The sequence below is a fragment of the Cricetulus griseus genome, chromosome 2 (genome assembly GCF_003668045.3).
Source record: "Cricetulus griseus strain 17A/GY chromosome 2, alternate assembly CriGri-PICRH-1.0, whole genome shotgun sequence".
In the NCBI taxonomy this organism is placed as follows: domain Eukaryota; kingdom Metazoa; phylum Chordata; class Mammalia; order Rodentia; family Cricetidae; genus Cricetulus; species Cricetulus griseus.
The window spans coordinates 403386142-403407559 of NC_048595.1; the positions used below are offsets into that span (position 1 = coordinate 403386142).

Consider the following 21418-nt stretch of genomic DNA (forward strand, 5'->3'; position numbering starts at 1 on the left):
AAGAAAGGGCTCTAGCCTGGGTGCCTCCAACTGCATGATAAGTTGATAGCAGCGGTTTGCTTTGAACAGGCACGGATAACAGCTGTTGGATAAAACCATGAATGGCTGTGAACGAGTATTTGTGGTTCCTAAAAAGTTATCCTCACGTAAAAATTCTCAAAGAAGTACTTTGTTCCCAAGAGACAGTTCTCTTTTAAGTTGTGTTCATATTCGTCATCTTGTCCTGATGCCCGCTTTGAAAGTACTATTTGAGATGGGTTAGCCTCAGATACCACTCAGGAGGTTTGCTGATATTGTCTAATAGGCTATGTTGAAAGATGGTGAGACAGTTAATCATACTGCACACCAAGATAATGGCCGCCGCCACCGCCAAAATACAAGTGAATACAAAGACACTGCCCAGCCTTTGCTGTTGGAACATTTGAAGGAGAGAAGGTTCCAATCTAACCAAGCGATGGCTGCTGCTGGGGAAAAGCCTACCTTCCCTTTTTTCAGCATTGGACCTCAGTGTGGTTATGACTCGGTCTGCTCTTTGTGTAAGCCCACCTGTTCCACATGGAAACGTGTGGTCATGGCTGATTGGAGTTGCCACTGTTTCTTGACCCTCTCAGTGGCCCTGAGCTGCAACTTAAGCAAGTTCTGTCTGCAGTATTTTGAGTTTATCATCAGAAACTCGAGTGTTGGGTGATTACATTATCTGTGAATTTTTAATTCCTTGAAATTCATCTCACTGGGGGTAATTGAAATAGTTCTGTATGATTGGCTTACCATTTTATTATGGTTACAAAGCCACTTGAATAGCTTTCAATTCAGCATTAAAATAATCAGTGTTGCCTTTTCCTGTAAAAGTTCTAATCTTTCCTGAGAAAGCCATTGACTAATTTGCTCAAGTCTCTGTATCTCGAAAAGTAAAAAAGACTCAGAGACTGATATTGGGGTTCAAACTTCAAGCTGAAAGTCAGAAAAGCAAAGTAGTGGGCCACTAGCTCTTACTACTATCTTAGGCTGAATGGGCTGATCCTGCTGCCTATCCTCCTCAGTGTGGCTGGAGGATCCTCAATCAACGTGGCTGGAGAATGAATGCCTCAGACCGAATACTGAAGTCCCTGCTTCTATCTTTTATAACCCATAGTGCTGGAATTAAAGGCATGTGATCTTTACTCTTTTAGACTGACTCAATCTCATGTGTCCCTGGGTGGCCTTGAACTCACGGAGATCTATCTATCTCTTAATCTTGAGTCCTAAAGTTAAAGGTGTGTACCACCATCTCCTAGCTTCTCGTTGCTAGGATTAAAGGTGTGTGCCCAGCTTCTGTGGCTTGTGGCCGACTTTGCTTTCTGAATCTTTAGACAAGCCTCTTTAATAATAATAATTATTATTATATTAATATTACATTATATTAATATTATATTAATAATAAATCATGAATAATATATCACTACAAGCCTCTTTACAACTCATGTACATCCTAGATTCCTAATTTGTTCCTAGAAATAAGAGGAAACCTTAGCTTGAATTTAGGACAGTGATTCCCCTTTTTATTGTTTTGTTGTTTGTTTTGTTTAGTTTTGTAAAGGCACCTAGGAATTGCCATCAGTTACTTCAAAGTGTGTTCTGTACATAGTGTGTGTGGTGACATGTTTCCCAGGCTGTGACCTGGCAAACCTAGCCTGGCTCTGTTCTGAGTCATGTTTGGGTATTGTAGCTGCCCATTGCTTCTGGAAGCTGATCCTGGAGCAGATAGTACTGGCTGTCATGGGATCTGTTTCCTGGAATACTTGTCACCAAGTAGTAGTGTCTTGTAAATGCCTGTCTTCCGTGGGGCAACTCTGAGAGGGAGACTGTGGCATAAGGTGTGAGTGGGGGCTCCGTTGGGGAGGTATCGTTTGAGCTCGGTTTTAAAGAAGGTAGAATGCCAGTGGGCATTCAGGGTGGCATTGTAAAGATTGACTGGTATGAGGGGAAGACAAAGACAACAAAATAGTAATCATGTTTACAAAAACAATAGGTAGAAAAACTTGTCTAGAGACGTGCCTGATACAAAGGACCTCATAATGATGCCTGAGGCCAGCAATATTTTAGAACTCTCTGAACCTACTTTACTCTCACTTTAGTAAACTTTTTGTGCTTCCCAATTTATTCCTTATTTGAAGATAGTAACGTAAAAATAGACCTGGGATGGATTCCCAGTTGCTTAGGCCAAAATTAATGCAACAACTACTTCTCTACCTTTGTTCCAAAAGCTCTTCCAGCTGCCAGGAAGCACACATACAAGTTGTTCATTTGTTTCGGTTTCTGTGTTTAACAGAATATTTTTTTGCAATGAGCAACAAAGAAATGTCTGGTAGGTAAAAGTGATGTCAGAATAATTTGACATGTTAAGGAAAGAAACAATTTTGCTTGCTGTTATCGGTGCTTGTGATGCATGCAAAGCAATGCTGTGTCCAGGGCAGAAGAACTGTTCCTATCGCTGAACGCTGTGTCCTGATCTGCACCTGAAGGGTTTGGTGGGATAAATCATAAAATACTCATCTGACTTTTCTCCCCGAGAACATATCGTTCTCCCATAACAATAGCTGTGATTAGATTTTCTCAAGCATCAACATACACTGTATAGAAATATCTCTTTTCTCCTTAAATGGTGTAACTACTTTACAAGGTATGTTAGAAGTTAAAATATGTAGGGATTTTGAGCATCATTTCTTCAATTTGGAGATTAAATGATAACCACAGAGAGAAACCCTTCCTGCTTGGGAGTGAGCCTTGAAGGCCCCAGTGGACATGGACCTCCAAAGAGAGCCCTTACTCAAGCCCTGTTAGAAAGTCAGGCTTGGTAACACGGCAGCGATGAACAACTGCACTGCAGTAAGTCCACCTTTAGCTAAATGAGAATGAATTGTGTGTTGTCATTCTTGTTTTTCACTAGGGACCCCAAAGCATTCAGCTGTGGGACAGTCATAACAGTTCTGGGTTTCTAATTCAGGCTATTATATGCTAGTCCCCACTAGACATTTATCATGAACCCTCTTATGTATGTTCTATGATGTCCATTTGGCAGCCACAGCAGACTCGGGGTTGCCATGCTGCTGTCTAGGGGCAGAGTTGGGTTTCCAGCCTATGTCTTAGGTCTGAGCTTCAAGCAGTGCTTTTCTGGGTGCTAATGGGTGTTCACAAAACACCTCACAGGCACGGAAAAGCACTGCTGGGCCTAGAACCTCCTAGTCTGTGTTTATAAATGTGTGTACAGGACTGGTGGTCTCTGAAGAGGAGGAATGGCAATTATTATTTTCTAATCCAAGGATGGCTGTCTGGTAAACAACTAAGTTTTCAGTAGAAAATTTAACAGTGGTAACTATAAAATATATTTACATGAAAGAGAGTACGGTGTGGTGTGTTTCCTGTTGGGAAGATAGAGTATACCCATAAAAGTTGGTTGGTGTATTTATACTCTACCCGTAACAGGGTAAGATGGCTTGATAACTAATCATAGAACGTGAAGAGTCAGGAGCCAGAATCCCTGGCTGCCATGTCTCTGCTTAAAAATGTAATATACTGGTTAAAAGTAGAGTCAGTTGGTAACGTTTCTTTTTTATTTAAGAACACACGAGGTTCCTTGAACAAACTGTCATTATCTCCAGTAATGACAGTGTCATAGGAGCTTTTGAGAAAGAGGTGGAACACAGTCCCGACTGCATGGATGGACTGTGCTGTGTGTCCTTTCCTTGGTAGTTTTCTTTCACCAGCATTGCTAGAAACAGGACAGGAGTGAGAGGCGACAACTCTCCTGTCGCTGTGGAGTAGAGTACAGAAACAACTCAGTGGAAGAAATGAATTGTTAATGGAGCCAAGGAAGTCAAAGAACTGGGTTTGAACAAGAGGAAACATCTGCCAGCTGTTCCAGAGGAGCGGGGTGGGGCGGGGTGGGGCGGAGCAGGGTCAGCATATCCACCTACACTGTGACTAAGCTTGTGAAAAGAGAGCTGGTGAGTCTGAAGCTCTTCTCCCTGGATCAAAAAAGCAGAAGCTGTCCAATCTGCTATTCATACAGAAAGCGTGAAGACAGAAAAGGGAAAACGCACATGTGGGGTTAAGAACATCTGCCGCTACACATCACTTCAAGACAGCTGGGCCGTGTTTAAACCAGCTCACTGGTACTTGGTGGGAAAGATAGAGAGCAGCGAGGGTGGAGACCAAAGGGGTGAGACTAATTAGGTCATGCTCAGCCTCCCAACATATATCTTATTTTCTCAGTGCCGAGACCCCAAGTCTCATCACCAGGGGAACACTGTGATTAATGGCAGCAGCCATCAGTGTGACATGGAGATAAATTGCTCATAGTCTGGTACAGCTGGTGCCTAGAAAGAAAGCTACAGAGACCCAGAATAAGTCCTGTGACAAACAGTGAAGGAGACCGAGCTATTCCTCTACCGGTGTCTTGGGGATGGCCTCCCTTTTGTCTCTCTTTCATACATTCAAGATAGCTTGTTTCTCATTTTTAACGATGCAGCACTACCCACTTCCAAGAAAGCTTTCACGTGCAGGGTTTGGAGGGACCCTCCCCAGCTCTGCAGTATTCTCATGGCTGAATAGTCCTGACCATGAAGGGACTCTGTGACAAGATTTGCCATCTGCATTAGTTCATGTAATGCCCACAGATCTCCCCTGGGCCCTTAAAGCAGGTGATGTAATCTCTGTGGAAAAATTGGGAACATTGTGAATAATGAGGTTGGCTTGCTGAGACCACACATCTGGTCCTAACTCAAGCAGACTGGCTAGCTTCTTCCTCCTTCACAAGCCTCTTCAAACAGTGCTTGAGAGATTGGAGCATCTGGGGCACCGGCAGCTCCACCCACAGCCTGTCCCTGAGCTGGTAACTGCTCTGAGCCTCCAGCTCCGACCTCATCCCTTTGCCCAGACTCTATACCTCTTACCTGCTTTGTGTGCAGGGACGTCTTGCCTCTGACTGAATACATCCATTTTCTAGTTCCCCTGCTAAGCTGTGCCTGGCCCTGCAGCCTTTATTGAAGCAACTGTCCCTACCTCACTCCCAGGCCTCTGTTCTGTCTGCACCACAGGCACTAACTAGTCTCAGCTGTGTTTAGTGAGGCCGTTTTAAAATCAGGTCTTCTGAGAATGTCGGTGGCTTCTCTATACTAAAGAGAGTATTTACCTCATCTGTTTAGGATAAGATTCAGATGTTGCAGCGGCGTATGGGGCCTCACAGAATCTGGCCGTGCATCTCTAGCTTCACGGCCACACTCTTCCTTGTGGCATTTCTGACTGTAACTATAATAAACAAAGTGCTGTGCGGGCTGTTGCTTTTGCCTTTGGGCCTTTGTATAAGCTGTGCCTTTTCCTGAAGAACTCTTCACCTTTCAGCACCATGCCCTCTGGGAGCCTCCTAAGTGTTCTGGGTCTCTGTCGATGCCCTCAGTGGCCTGCTTGTCAAGGTGGAGCACTGTGACTCCCTTGTCTGTTGTGCCCCCAGATGCTTCTGGATTTCCCCTGTGGTTTCAGCAATGTAGCCCCCTACCAATATATCCAGGATTTTTTAAGTATAGTTTTAAGTATGGAGTCCTGCCCGGTGGTGGTGGCACAAACCTTTAATCCCAGCACTCGGGAGGCAGAGGCAGGTGGATCTCTGTTAGTTGGAGACCAGCATGGTCTACAAGAGCTAGTTCCAGGACAGCCCCCCACCCCAAAGCTACAGAGAAACCTTGTCTTGAAAAACCAAAAAAAAAAAAAAAAAGTATGGAGTCCCCACTCATGCTCAGATAGCTATACTGTGTAAATATCCCTAACACACACATTCTCTCTCTCTCTCTCTCTCTCTCTCTCTCTCTCTCTCTCTCTCTCTCTTATATATATATATATATATATATATATATATATATATATATAGAATGGTAAGTTACCTATACTGGGCTGTTTTATTTTGATTAAGCCTGGTGGATTTTTGGCTGCTCTGTCTAAATGGCAGAAACATTTTCCATGTGTAACTCCTATGTGCCAAGCACTGAGCTAAGTGTTTCCTATGCATTTCTGTTCCTCTAAAAATGAATGTATGAAGTAGCCTCATGGCTGCTATAGTGTCCCTCATCAGATAGGACAATACACCCAGAGCAGAATAGTCCGCTCTGCATACCAGAAACAGCAATAGGATTAGATTCCATACCATTCATAGAGCGGAAGTCGGTTCTCATGAAAACCAGCTGTGGCGACCCTTATCCCGGTCATGTTTCAGAGGTGTCTTCACAGTAGGAATGTATGGGTTGAGCCCAGGCTCGGAGCTAGTGTGTCAGTAGCTGTAGACCGTGGGAAACCAAGCACCGTTTGTGAGAGCTAAGAAGAAAATGCCTGTGAAGTGGGAACCAGGGCAGTTGGGGCTCCTGCCAATCAGCAGGGCTTTTGCTGGGGAACTCTCTCTGATATTCCAAGTCCACTAGCTTGAACTTAAGGAAGGTTTGCTCAAGTTGAGGCTGGAGTTTCAGGAGAAAAAAAAATCTCGGAAGAAAAATGTAATACTGTATATGTTCATGCTCTTATGTGAAGTTGACTCTAGCTCACCTACTGATCATAGTCTGTACATTCCTGCACATCAGTGTGGGAGCTAGAGAAGCAGGGTCTTCAGAAGGACTGTTGGATGGGAAGGTACGTGAAGCTGTTCACAGTGTCAGTTACTCACTCTTTACCACCAGTCATGTTATTTCATGCCTGACTTGAAACGAAAAAACTGATAAATTTGCTCATTGTGGTTGTGGTGCCTTTTATCCCAGCCCGCAAGAGCCAAGGCAGAAAGGTTGTAAGTTCAAGGCCAGCCTGAGCTACATTGTGAGTTCTGGGCCAGCCTGGGCTGTAGGGTGAGGCCATCCCAAAACAAAATCATTTTAAAATTAAAAACAGGTAACGAGGTGTTATTTAGGGAATTAATTTGGTAGATTAAACATTTGAAAGCTTGGCACATAAAGACCATAATGGGAGAATGTTTTGAGCCAGTATCTTGTGTCTCAAATAAAGTAAAATATTTTTATTACACTACCACATCTTTTTCTACTCAGTTATTGTAACAAATTTGGTTTTTAATTGTTAACCCTGTGTATGTAGCTTATCCAACCAAGAGGAAGCTGCATTGGTAATAACGGTTTCTGTAAGGAGACTGTTAGTGGCCTTCCTTAACTTTACTGAAGTTATTGTGGTTGCCCATAGCTTTTATATTCATGCAGAATAGCAAGCAGGTAGCTAAAAGAATCTTGAAAGAAGTGATGGGTGGGTTCACTCAGATACACAGGACCTGAAATGGTGGGTGGTTCACTCAGATACACAGGACCTGAAATGGTGGGTGGTTCACCAAGACACACAGGACCTGAAATGGTGGGTGGTTCACCCAGACACACAGGACCTGAAATGGTGGGTGGTTCACCCAGTCACACAGGACCTGAACTTCTGTGGCTGAAAGGTTGCCCAGGCCTAGAATGCCCTGCAAAAAGACCCCAGCCCATAAAGTATGGACTTGGTTGCTGTTTTTGCTTAGCAGCTGTCACATGCTAAAGGCGTGATCCATCATCTCTTCCCATTTTGTTCTCAGCTGCTCCAGTAGATTCTCTTTGTCATTACCCTCCCTGAAAGGAGACTGACTCAGGAGGGCAGTTACTAGAGGTCTTTGCAGTTCCCATGTCCCGTCGTCGTGACAAGGGGACTCACTGGACAATACTGGGAAATTCAAGTTGGCAATTTAAAGTTTTACTTTAGGTCTTTACCACATTGTACATAACAAAGTTAGTTCTGGATGGATTGCAAACAACAACAAAGACTTTTGAACAACTGGCCGTTTGTCCATTTACTGAATTTCTAAAACTGCCTTTTGAACTTCAGTGCAGTCGAAGTCACAGTAACACAGAAGCTTATACAATGGCAATGTATAGATTAAGTTTTTGGATGTCAAAACAAAAATAAGTTGACAAGAAAACATTTTTAAATCCCAGCAATACCCAGTGCCAGCAGGGAAAGCCATACTGGTTAGGACAGATAAACCAATGGAGAGCTTTAACCAGTGGATTTCAACCTGTGGGTCATGGCCCCTCTGAGGGTCCAGCAACCTTTCACAGGGGTCTCCTAAGACCACAGGAAAACAAATGTTAACGTTATGATTCACAACAGTAAAATTACAGTTATGAAGTGACAGAGACAATAATTTTATGGTTGGGAGTCACCACAGTCTAAGAAACTGTATTACAGGGTCACAGCCTTAGGAAAGCTGAGGACCACTGCAAACAGTGATAGAGGTCAGCAAAGGTGATGTCCTGGTGGGCAGGGTTCTGCCGCGATGTTTTTCTACTGGATGTTGAAACTGTAAGAAAATGCTATTTCCATGGAAGTATTTCACAGTGCTTTTCATAAAACCAGAAATTAGGACAGCTCTGAAGTGTCCAGTGTGAGCAGGTGGTTAGTCGGATGCTGGCTGAGATGTTTGTCGTCATCTCTGTGGTCACAGAGTTCACTTGCCCATCTTCGCTTATGACAGTGATCATTGTATCTCCCATTTTGTTCATTTGTGGCTTTCCCATAGAAAAAAAGTGAGGTAGCTTAAGACTGACACGCTCTACAACCTGAGCAAATCATTTGCTACTGAAGATGAAGTGTTTTTGCTTTATGTGATAACAAAGTCTAAACATCCAGGCCCTGTGTTCTGCCCACAGGACGGATTTCCAGACTTCCAGGAACCTGTGCAAACACTCTTCCAGCAGGCCAGAGCCAAGAGCGAGGAGCTCGCAGCTCTCAGTTCACAGGTAACCTGCAGGGGGCACCTCGAAGAGATAGCTGTAGGCTGGAAGATAGGGGGCTGCTTCAGCCAGTTGCAGATTGAGGGTTTTGAGGTTCAAGTTTTTTTTTTTTTTTTTTTTTTTTTTTGAGACAGGGTTTCTCTGTGACTTTGGAGGCTGTCCTGGAACTAGCTCTTGTAGACCAGGATGGTCTTGAACTCACAGAGATCCACCTGCCTCTGCCTCCCAACTGCTGGGATTAAAGGCGTGCGCCACCACCGCCCGGCTGTTGCTGGTTATTGTTAAAATGTCTGCCCCACAGCCGTATTTGTAAGGTGACAATAACAACATGGTTTCATTTGATTCATGAGCAAATCTGGTAATACATTACTTACCTGTAGAAAATGAGACATTCTTTTAGTATTGGGGAAAAAGCAGCCATTCTCACTAGGGCTGTGTACAACACAGTTCTTAGGTAAAATAGCACAAGATCTCAGTAACATATTGTCAGCATTGTAACTCTTATCTCACTTAAAGCCTTCCTGAAGAATTGTTAAGTTAGTGTGTGGCTTGGATAGCTTTATTCATTGCTGTTTACATTTCTGGATGTGAGGGGTGCGTGATTGTGTGGGTGTGCAGGGGTGTGTGCACTCGTCTGTAGAGGCCGGAGGAAAACGGTGTGTGTCATTGCTCGGGAGCCATCCACCTTGGTTTTTGGAGACAGGAGATCTTGTTGGGCTTGATCATGTTTATACTGCTGCTAAGTCCCAGGGATCCACCTCTTTCTGCCTCCCCAGTGCTGGGATCACAGTGCATCTCCATGCCCAGCTCTTTGTGTGGGTGCAGGGGTTTGAATGTGGCTTCTCAGGCTCGTGCAGCCAGTACTACCCCAAAATTTTAGTAAACAATGTATGTGCTCAGAAATGGACATTTCCAAAGTCCATGTGTGAATGCAGGACAGACCTGTTTGTATTCATGTTTTGTATTGCCAAACCTGGTTACTGGGGAGAAGGAGAGTAAGGCTGCTTCCCTCTCGGAATGGCTGGCCGAAATGTCATTGGTTAATTGGTTGAAATTTCAAGTGAAATCAAGTTATTGTTACCTTTGCTTTGATTTGTGCACATTTAGAAAAGTAGTATGGGCATCCTTCCTAGTTATTTAATTCATTATCTGTTCCATCTATTGATTTTTAAAATTATGAATCATAACTTTTGTAACCAATTTTATATAGCAGAATTCTTATAGTACTTTTATGTAACATGGTAATGAATCATATCTGCATTTTGACTATTACTTCCTTGGCAAATGTCATAGATACACTGCTTTGAATATCACACACAAGTAATTTAGAACATCGAGTATAAAAGGAGCTTCTGAAATGCACACAGAGATGACTTTGGATGTCACACACCAGCCTTGTATTTTAAACATGTCCGTTTATGCTTGGTGGGGAAATGCTGCTTTTCTCTGGGGCGGAGGCAGAGATCCTTGCTGGCACGGATGCATCTCTGCATAATTTGCATTGTTTAATTTTGGTGGGAGGTGTGTTTGTCTTGTTCTTCTAGACAGCCGTTTTACACCTTTTCTCCTCCAAGCAGGCTGTCATCATAGCAAAGTCTGGGCAGCGCCAAATCCTAAAATAAGATTTCACCCTGTGTTCCAAGTAGTTGACAGCAGATGTTGCTGGTGCTCTTGGGATCTTTCTTTCTTCCTTCCTTCCTTCCTTCCTTCCTTCCTTCCTTCCTTCCTTCCTTCCTAAGAAAGAAGGAAAATCCTTTAAAAGACCCAGGACCTTAAAACAAAGTGAAGGTTATGCTGTTTTAAGCTTACATGGGATTCTCTTTATGGGACTGAAAATAAACCTTCTGAACAAACTCAGTATCTCACATGACACAGGCATTTATTTATATTTATGGAGGCAAGCATGCCATAGGAAGTGTGAGCTCATTTTAATAAATACTAAATACATTTGCTGGAGTCTCAGATTAACATCTTTAAGCTATTAAGAAATCTAGACTGCTGTAGTTATTGGTTTTATTTTTGCTTTACTTTCTAGCAGGCCGAAAAGGGGATGGCGAAGCAGATGGAGCTCCTGTGTGCCCAGGCCAGCTATGAGAGGCTGCAGCAGGAGAGGAGACTGACAGCAGGGCTCTACAGGCAGAGCTCCGGCGAGCACAGCCCAGACGGCCTGCCTTCTGATGGTTCAGATGGACAAGGTATGCCTCTGCAGTGACCTAGCCTCTAGAGCCAGCACCATGTACCTTTCAAAGAGAAATGAGGAGGACAGATTAAATTCAAATCAGTATTTTGAAGGGGTTATTTTACCACTGTGAAAATCCATTTTTAACTAGTTCCTTTCAAAGGAAAGTATCCATCCTGTATATTTTCATTTCTGAAATCCTAATTTTTATTATTCCCTCACTGTAGTTTGCACATATGTCTTGTAGAGGCTTGGTCAAGACGGAGATGTGAGCATATAGGCCTTTTCCAAGAAAACAGAGTCCATCAAAGACACTTCTTAGATTGAATCTGTTTCCTTGTTTTGGCAGGTATCGAACCCAGGACCTTGCATTGAGGTATACCCCTACCTTTTCAAAACAATCAAAACATCTTTCTTTAAATTTCAAAACCAATTTGTCCAAAACTTGTAACATTTGTTTCCTAAGAGGATGTGGTGGCTATTTCTAAGACACACGGAACACAAGTCCATGTTAGAAAGCTGAGTGAGTCATGAGTATTTTTACTGGGAAAACTCTTTTACTTTTGTCATGTCTTCAGCATGAAGAAAATCGCAAGTCATTGTTATCCACTTATTCAGAGGCTTTTTTTTTTTTTGAAGTGTTTTCTATATGCTAGCGTGCCTCTAACCCCAGAAGGCATGGCAATTCAAAACCCATTCTTGCTCATATATAGCTTAGCTCCAAGTAGAGAGACATGCCACGAAACCTGCACTTTCAAATGTCACTAAACACTAAGGCCTTAAAGGGAAACGGTGTTTTCATATTGTCTTATTTTATGTACTATTCACTTTCTAGCAGGTGACTAGCACCGTTGGTGACTCCTCTTTCAAGTGTGAATCCATCTTTTTAAAAATGCTTTAATTTCATACAAAGTAACATTTTGGCATTTGATGCAGACTTTGTTCTTATGTGTCCTCCTCCCCCAGTACCTTCCTCCCTCCAACAGCCCTTCTCCTCCTCCCCTAAAGTCCCTTCTTCCCAGCTTATTGTCCCTTTCTGCTTTCAACACACACATATAGGTTCAACATACAAAAGGAAATGCGGTGTTTGTCTTTCTGAATTTGGCTTATTTCGCTTACCATAATATATGATGATTCCCATTCCATCTGCTTTCCTGCAAGTGTTATCATTTCACTTTTCTTTACGGCTGAATAAAACTCCCCTGTGCATCTGTGCCTCGTGTTCCGTATCGTTCATCTGCTGGTGGACATCTGGACCTGATTGATGTCTTAGCTGTTGTGAGCAGTGCAGCAATAAGCAAGTGTGTGCATATCTCGGTGGGATGCTTTCTGGAATCCTGCAGGCTTGTACACAGGAGTGGTATAGCTGGATTATATGGCGTTTCTGTCTTTAGCTTTTTAAGGTCCCTCCACGCTGGTTCCCAGTAATTTGGCAGCACCAATGCACACTCTCACCAGCACTGAGTAGGGATCTTCTTGCCCTGCATCCTCTCTGGCATTTGCTAGCATTTGTTTTCTCAATGGTAGCCATTCTTATGGGGGGGTGAAGCAGAATCTCAAAGCAGTTTAATTTGCTTTTACATGATAGCTGAGAATGTTGAGCAGATTTTCAAACATTTGGGGATCATGTGTATTTTTCTTTTTTTTATTCCATTAGTGCAGCTACTTGGAAGGTTAGAGGTTTTGGTGACTAACTTCTGCATTCCTTTATATGTCCTGGATCTTAATCCCTTGTATGGTGTGTATTGCCAAAGATTTTTTCCCCACCCAAATAAGAATAGCATGTTAGCAAGCATTCTCTAGCAGTGGAATGAAATATTGTCCTAGATCATGACACAAGAGTAAAAAAGATTTTCTTTCTAAAACATGACAAAAACATTTCAGTTGAGGTCTTTAGCTTCTCTGACCCTTCTTAGTAACTAAGAATTAACAGTTAAGCAAACACAATTATGAAAGATTTGATGGAGCTTAGCTTACGACCCTAGTGTAATTTACTGTAGGATGGCTGCTGTGATGGATAATATAACATCATTTAGAAAGCATTTTGCTGTGTCCGTACTAATTCTTTTTTCATGGATCATGCTTAAAAACAAAACAATAATTGGCCCGAAGCCATCTCTGCCTCTACTCGCAAATGTGTGGTTAGGTAAGGGCACACTTAGTGCTGGTTACAATGCTAAGAAAAACGTTGTACAGAAGGGCTGTGTTAATTCAGTGCTGGAAGCATCTAGAAATGTCCATCTCTTGTTTGGTTCATCTTAGCTGTACATACCCCAGCGGTTTGTTTACTTGAGGTGCTAGCATTAGAGACTTCACTGGTAAGTTGTTATCTTAAATGCCTTTTCTCAGTTATTATACACGCTTCACTGCTTCTTGACCCTTCCGTTCTCAGAAGGTGTGTTCTGGCAATTTGTGAACATTTTTCTACAAAATCAAACAGAAAACAAACAAAAAATACTGGGAATGTTTTAAATGTTACTTTGTTTTTTGCTTCCCTCCCTCCCTTCCTCCTCCCTTCCATTAGGAGAAAGACCTTTGAATCTCCGAATGCCTAACGTACAGAACAGACAGCCCCATCATTTTGTGGCCGATGGGGAGCTAAGCAGACTTTACTCCAGTGAGGCGAAGTCCCACTCATCAGGTGAGAATGCAGAGAAAACCTGGGTAACATTCCTTCAGCTCTGCTCTCCCCTTCCTGTCCCCACTGAACAGTGTCATTTGTCATTCCCCCTTGGAAATTATAGATTACCAAAATATCAGCCAGCCTCTTTGAGAATGACAAGGAAGAGTAATGGAGGTTAAGACTCTTGGACTAGCCATTGCATGGATGGCAGCTTGCCTATATAATAAATGGCTCTGATGAGTTGGGCAGGCATTCCTTTTCTGACAACTACTGTGGTAGGACGCAGGTGTGCTCTGCGTCTGTTCTCGTGCTGAGGAAGCCATGTGCACCCGAACCTGACTTTTCATGCAGATGCATTTTAGGGTGAAGTTTTCTGGTATTAACTCAAGTGAAATGAATCTCACAGCGGTTAGTTGATGCCAGCACCACTCAGGAGAGTCTGGTATCATTCAGTCTTTGAATAAAAGTAACTTTAGGAATCACTTGACGGTAGTCACTGATTTTAGAGATGGGGAAGCAGAGACCAGACCACTGCATTTGTTTAAGTCGGGAGGAACGTGACTTTGCAGCTGACCGTGGATTGAGGATTACCTAGGAAGTTTGTCAAGAGAGTCTGTGTCTTTCTGTTCATGTTTCCAGGAGCAGATGCTAAAAAAATTGATGTGTGAAATTATGCCCTGTGCTTGTGACCTTTCTCGTCCACTGTTTCACATGGACTGTCAAAGAGGTTGACAAATGAAACTATCTTAAAATGATACCAATTTGGTCTCCTATTTTCATCAACATGAAAAAGCAAGCTCTTCTTTCAAGTTCTTAACAAACTAACATGCTTTCTACAAACTCATATTGCTTTAAAGACCCTACATAAAAGAAATACTGAAGTTACAGTGACCATATTTGTCTTCTGTGGAGACACACTTGGTATCTCTGCTACATAGAGATTTAGTTAAACTGGGATTTTTACCTGGAACAGAACAAAGGAATATCTAAAGAAAAGCTTTTGCTTCTTTTTTTTTTATTCAATTTTAATTTTTAAACTTTTTTATTTTTTGAGAATCTGATACAATATATTTTGATCATACTTTCCCCTCCCACAATTTCTCCCAGATCCTCCCTGCCTCACTACTTACCCAACTTTATGTTCAAAAAGAAAAAAAAAAAAAAAAGCCCACTTCCACCCCCACACACTCAGAGAACAAAAACCCCTTGGAGTCTGATTCATGTGTGGTTGATATGTACCAGTGTTAATCCATTGAAGAATATTTTCTTTAAAAAATGAGTAGAGATGGTACAGATTCCATGCAGTAAGACCAGGTGACCTGGAGTTTGTTCTCCTTGCTTCTCATGGGTTCATCTGTAAAGTAGATAACCCACGGGGTCATTTTAAGTCATAAACAAGAGAGTGTGAGCTGAACAGCTGCTAAAATGAAAGTATTGTGGCTGCTTTTCTTACTCCTGAGTACAATTTGAATCCCTTTCTGTATAGAGAGGTTGCCTACATACAGTGAGCTATCTACCTATGTTCAGATAGATAGACATTAGACATGTTGATTCCCTTTCTGCACCCCTTTCAAGGTAGTGTGTGTGTGTGTGTGTGTGTGTGTGTGTGTGTGTGTGTGTGTGTGTATGTGTGTGTATGTGTGTGTATGTGTGTGTATGTGTGTGTATGTGTGTGTATGTGTGTGTGTGATGTATGTGTGTACATTTGCCCACATATTTGCATGTATATAATAAATATCTGTGTACATATCTCCAAGTATTAGTATATTATGTAAGGATTACATTTTACATTTAGTAGTCCATGTTGTTGAAATAATTATTAATAAAACACCATGGAACCTTTACTTGTGAAAGTAAAGTTTTCATTCTTTTTTTCCCACTTAAACCGGTTTAGAATGTCATGGAACTTTTAGACATAGTTTCATGTTTAAAATTGAAGGTGTATTTCAGTCACAATTTTATAGTAAGTATTTTAGCTATTAACATTTGTATGTGAACGACCTGTTTGATTTTCAGTACTTACCACAGTACACCAGCATTTTTAAAAAGGTCTGTTTATTCATGTACATTTCATGTTTACCCCTCATCCTACTCTGTAGATACTTTCCTCATTTAAAGGTAAGGACATGAAGGTTCGGCTGGTAACTCACTCACATTAATTTATTGCAACCAATTGATGTAGTTGGGGTTGAAATGTAGCCATGATTTGTTTTTGTTTTTGTTTTTGTTTGTTTTTCATGAGACGGGGTCTTGCTGTGTGGTCCTGGATAGCTAGGTACTCTCCATGTACCCCAGGCTGACCTGGAACTTGAACCAGTCTTCCTGTCTCAGCCTCCTAAGTCCTGGGAATACATCACTACCATGTTCATCCAAAACCCATGCTTTTAACCACAAGTCTGTAAATAAAGTCACATATGGAGTTTCACAATTATGAATAGTTAATACTATTTGCTGTGAAGTTGGGGGCTTAGTAACTTAGTAACTTAGTAACTGATTTCAAATACCAAACTCTTTCTGGTTTTGTCTTATGCAGAGACCCTCGGGATTTTAAAAGACTACCCTCACTCAGCTTTTACATTGGAAAAGAAAGTTATTAAAACAGAGCCTGAAGACTCAAGATAGCCTAGATTCTCCCACTGTCTCTGAAAATGGCGCCAGATTCAAGGATAATGCTCCATCATAGAATAAGCCTTAATAACCAGTGTTGCCTCATTCTGCTCAAACAGACCATAGCCAAAGCATAAGAACTCACAGTAGTCTGTGGAAACCAGGACAAAGCAACATCCACAGAAGAAGAAATCAAGAGTGTTGCAATGTAACAAACACTGACCATTACCTTCCTGTGTAAGTTGTTTGTATGGAAAGGCTCAATATTATAGGCATTCACTATTTAAGAATGTACAATGTGTCTGTGTAATTTATAGAAGCAAATCTAGCTGTTAAGACCTTTTGGTCTAATAGATGTGGATACCATTCTTTTTACTTGAAATTTTGTTGTCTACTTTAAGTGTATTTACGGTAAATGTTACTCATCAACATTTAGGACTTTTGAGTCATAAAAAGAAAGCTTAAGCAATGTAGTTATTGGCAAGGTGACAGTGACTGTAGAGAGATGGAAGGCAAATACTCAGTTTACACCAAAAGACTGTGTACTTAATACTTGATTAAAATTGATTTTGGTTAATAGGAAATGTGTAGCCATCACTAAATAATGCCACTTTCATTGGTTTAATCCATGCATGAATTAAAAATTAGAGTAATATTTCCAATATGAGGTAGGCTACATTTAGGACAGCTGCTCAAGATGTAAGACAGAAGACTTGAAATAAACGTGCTAATGTGTAAAAGCCTTGACTTAAACATTGGGATTTCGGAGTGTGTTAAGTAAATTAAGGCATAGTAAATTAACCCTAAATGTGATAAAGGTGGTGACACAGGAGAACTGACATGGCGTGTGTGTTTTGTTTTTAGTCCTGCTTTAAATCATGGCTGTAATAAATATTAGTTCCTAATCTGTTCTGTGGAAATCTGTTGACCAAATGTTAGATGAGATGTCCTCACCACAGTCTCTAATCACTGTCATGTGGTCACTTTTCCTTCTGACCTGTAGAAGAGTGTTACAGTAGAAACACCAGTAAACTTCTCTACCACTGAAAAGGTTTTTTTCCCTTCCTGAATGTTTCTACCGGACCATGGCGTTTGCCCACTGGAAGAAGTGTGTCATGGACCTTGACCTCTGCTGCTCTTGATGTTGACTACTGTGGTTTCACAGTCCGCTGTGTATAGAGCTAGTGTGATACCATTTGCATAGAACATTCAGTTTTTTGATTAGCCACAGCACTGGTTAATGTCCCCCTACTTTCATGAACTGTTTCCTGTATTCTGTAATCTATTTTGAGAAAATTTTGTGGTCCTTTTTTAAAAAATTGTGTCTTACAGTTCAAGTTTGTAGGTTTTAACATGCAAGTTTTAAAAGATGCAGTAATCTTGCCCCTTGTGTTTGTCTGTCACTCCCGGACCCAGAACCTGCATCTTTAAATCTAGAAGTAAGTTTCCTTAAGTAGCATACTATTCTGACTTTCAAGCTTAGAGATAAAGAAGAAGCACAAAAAAAAAATGTCAGTAGAATACAGTTTTTATTTTGTAAACACTAATGTATTAAACTTGCTATACATTAAAGCAAATAATATATATTTTTATTTGAATGGTGTATATAAATTGGATGTTATAACTAGTGTTTTTTTTTTTTCATTTTAAGATATTTTCACTGAACAAGGTCAATTGGTTACCTCAGTATTACAGCCAATATAATCCAAGGACCATTTCTCCCCAAGTCTGTGTTATTCTTTATTGTGTGGATTCTACATTCTTGTGATTCTTAAAACTGTTGATAAGATGAGTTGAGTGCACTTGCTTCCTGTGGCAATAAAGAATTCCTGTGCCTCATGGATCGGTGCTTAGAGCATTCCATAGCTGTGACACTTGTCCACTCTGCCTCCCTTACAGCATGTAAGGGGACAGGGTGACATGAGGGCTCAACACAGAGGCCTTGCCATGGACCAGGGGATAGCCCCAGCACTCCTTTTACATTTTTATTCTGGGACAGGATTATTAACTTGCCTGAGCTGACCTTGAATTCACTCTGTGGACCAGATAGGTTGTGGTCACCTTGGGAGGCCTTTGCTAGTGTGTGGTCCACACATTACACACTCCAAATATCTAAGTACTATTGGCACAGCACCATTTTGTTTGTGAGTTTGTTGCTGCTCTGAATCTTCAAAAGAAAGCCAAACAGGTTGTCACCACAGTGAGCAGGAGGCTGTATCTGTCTCTTGTAGGATATGAGGAAATATGGTAGCAAATATTTCATTAAAACCTACTTTTGGTCCAGAAGTGTGCAAGCACTGTTTCAGGGAATTCAACCCTGTTTACTTGCTGTTAACTGTGGGCATCCTCACAAGTGAGGTTCTCCAGTGGGCCTCAAGTTAACAAAGTGTCCTATTGAAAACACATATTAATCCCAGAAACCTTGATTTCCATAGTGACCCTAAAAACAAACTTGTGACACCTAAGTGATCAAAAGCTAGCACTGGTGGTAGCATTTTTTATTTCTGAATGTGTGATGGTTGATCTTCAAAACTTCCATGGCTCTGGTTCTACTGACTTACTAAGATGAAGAAAAGCAATCACTGTTTCTTACGCAGAAAATATACATCAGAGGTTTAAGTTCTTAATTTTTAAAGTTTTACATTTTGTTTACAGATGTTCTTCTGTCCGTTTAGCAAATTTTTACCATGGTTTTTGAAAGAATGACAAGTAAGAACTGGTTTATTATAAATTTGGTTTGTTGGAATTCCTTCCTTCCTTGATATGTTCACATCTATTAGGGCACATAATCCTTAGGCATTGCAATAGTGTCCTTTTGAATTCTGGTCCCCTAGAAGTCTGATTCTCTGGTCACAATTTCCATGATTGTGCTTTTGATAGCTCCACCTATGTCCAAGTCTCACCATAAAGACATTAAGGGCTCAGTTTCTGCCAGTTCGTCTTCAACCAAAGAAAGTGTTTAATACTAGTAGTAATTCAGTATGACCTTCAAAAAAGAAACATCTGAAATAATTCACAAAACGCTAATCTTAGGGTTTCTCTCGGCATTCATGTGAAATGCTGGCTACTATTATTTTTCCTTTTCTAGTTTTAAAATATTTGATTGGGCCAGTGTAATGCCAGTCTTCAGTCAGTCCTTGCAGGTTGAGGGGGGATCACTGTGAGTTTGAGTTTGAGTTTGGCATACACAGGAAGACTGTCTCAAAAGGAAAAGCATTAATTAGTAAATAAAAATTATATATATTCAAGTGTATAAAAATGATCATCTAATTTTTTTTGAAAATGTGCTTATTGTGTGTACATATGTGAGTGTCACTTGGTGGAGTTGACTTTCCTCTTGGCACTGGATTGAACCCAGGTGGCTTGGCTTGTATGGCACCCTTCCCATGAGCCACCTCAACAGCCCTGCTCATTTAATTTTTGTGTATAGGGCATGCTGATTACCACCAACAAATCAAGACACCTTGGTGGGAAAGTGCCCCTGATTGTGTGTGCAACTGTCACTCACCATTTTTAGGCAGTTTCCTTGCCTTTGCTAAACTTTCACCAGGGTGCCTTTGCTATGTTTCACCAACATAGCTGCACAAAACAGTTTTACATTGATAGAAATTGAGAAAGACATAAATATAACTTTAGGCCCTAGAACTGTACCCATTTTTTTGTGGTCCTAGAGTTGAACCCAGAGCCTCTTGCATCGAAGGTCAACACTGTCACCAAGCTATCCTCTTAGCCTGTTTTCTAATCTTTATAATTGCCACCTATTTAAGTTGCTCATGTGAGCTCTGAAGAATCAACTTGCTTCTTCAGAACCCCACAGAAGTGTTCTTAGTGGATGCTGCCACCAGGGCTTGATGTTGCCATCAGGGCCTGATGCCGCTGTCAGGGCCTGATACTTCAAACTGCAGGCAAGTATGTAACATCAGTTCAAGATGGAAATGCCACAAGGCTAAAAAGGACCCAAGAGTCTTTCTTCTCCATCAACTTTAGAGTGTCAAATTTAGAAGTTTGCTGGTAGTCCAAACAGTTTTCTGCTCAGCCCACAGGGCTTGCTGTGGGTGGGAGCCCATGGCATTATAAATATGTGCTTCATATTTACACATTCTGAAACCTTATGAGTCATTTTGTATTAAGAGTTTTCACCTCATAAATTTATGTCTAAAGGGCCATGTTCAGCGCCCACACATCATCCTAGGCCATGCCCTTGTAACTGTCTTAGGCACTACCTTGCAGGTCACTTAGGCTTTAGTACGTAGGAAGATGCTACGTGTAGGTGGAGTCCTGCCAGGAACCGGCTCAGCAAAGGCAGCTGGTGATTTTCTGAGGCTGACTACTGTCGTCACCTGTTATCTGTGGTCTAGCACTGGGCCTACCTTTGTCCTCCCCAGACAAAGGGCTTTCTTTGTGAAGATGTCCTTACACATAAGTCTGCTGCGTCTCACCATCTTAGTTTTATTTCTCTCCAACATCCGTACCTTCTCCTCTCAGGTCCTGTCTCATACGGTGTGATTTTCCACCAACAGCTGATGCTGATAAGGCCATGCTTGCCCTTACAGCCAGTCTTCTGTTGCCAAACACACCTGTGTATTCTCTGTACTGGTTTATCTCGTGTGTCTGTCTGTCTGTCTGTATGTATGTATACAGGTTCATCAGCTAACTCAAGTTCTTTGATTTGAATGATAAAACATAAGTAGCATATATGATGACAGCAGGCTATCATAGGGACGCTAAGTACTGAACTCCAGTTCTTGGGGTAGTCGATGGCAGATTCCATATAGAATTAACATAAAGGTAAAGTAAATGGAGATCACCTAGTTTTTCAAAGAACATCCTTATACTGCAATGTTTTAAATGGGAAAAGGGTTTCCTTCACTGAGACTAGACTTGTGTATGACAGTTTACAAGGAAAAAAGTCATGGTTTTTGTTTTTTTGGTCCCATATTAAAAGACAAGACTAGTTCTGCCTAATGAGCCAGATGAACTAGAACATGTTAATCTTCTTGAACTAGTCCTAATTGCAACACTGGGATGTCACAAAGCCACAGTTTCCTGGCACAGGGCAAAGAGCTTTACATTTAATCTGCAATCTCTGTAGGTAAATTTTGTCACCCTAACTATGCAGATGAGAGGGCACACCCTTAAGATGTGGTGATAGTTGCTACACACCTGTGCTAGTCCATCACACTATAAACAGATATCCCTTAAACCCAGGAACATGAACACTGCCCAGTA

The 21418-nt window shown here is 41.5% G+C and overlaps 1 protein-coding gene across 3 annotated transcripts in view; it reads left to right on the forward strand.

The window, feature by feature from the left end:
* The window catches only part of Nab1 (NGFI-A binding protein 1), a 33775-nt gene extending 15745 nt beyond the window's left edge, over positions 1–18030 (forward strand). The window contains exons 4-7 of one of the 3 annotated variants that reach the window (XM_027396853.2): positions 8697–8786; positions 10816–10975; positions 13484–13600; positions 16116–18030. In XM_027396853.2, the coding sequence (XP_027252654.1) occupies positions 8697–8786; positions 10816–10975; positions 13484–13600; positions 16116–16204 (456 nt within the window). In that variant the 3' untranslated portion in view covers positions 16205–18030. The remainder of the gene's footprint in view (positions 1–8696; positions 8787–10815; positions 10976–13483; positions 13601–16115) is intronic. The other 2 variants (XM_027396854.2, XM_027396855.2) reach the window with 2 other exon arrangements.
* Positions 18031–21418: the final 3388 nt, after the last annotated feature.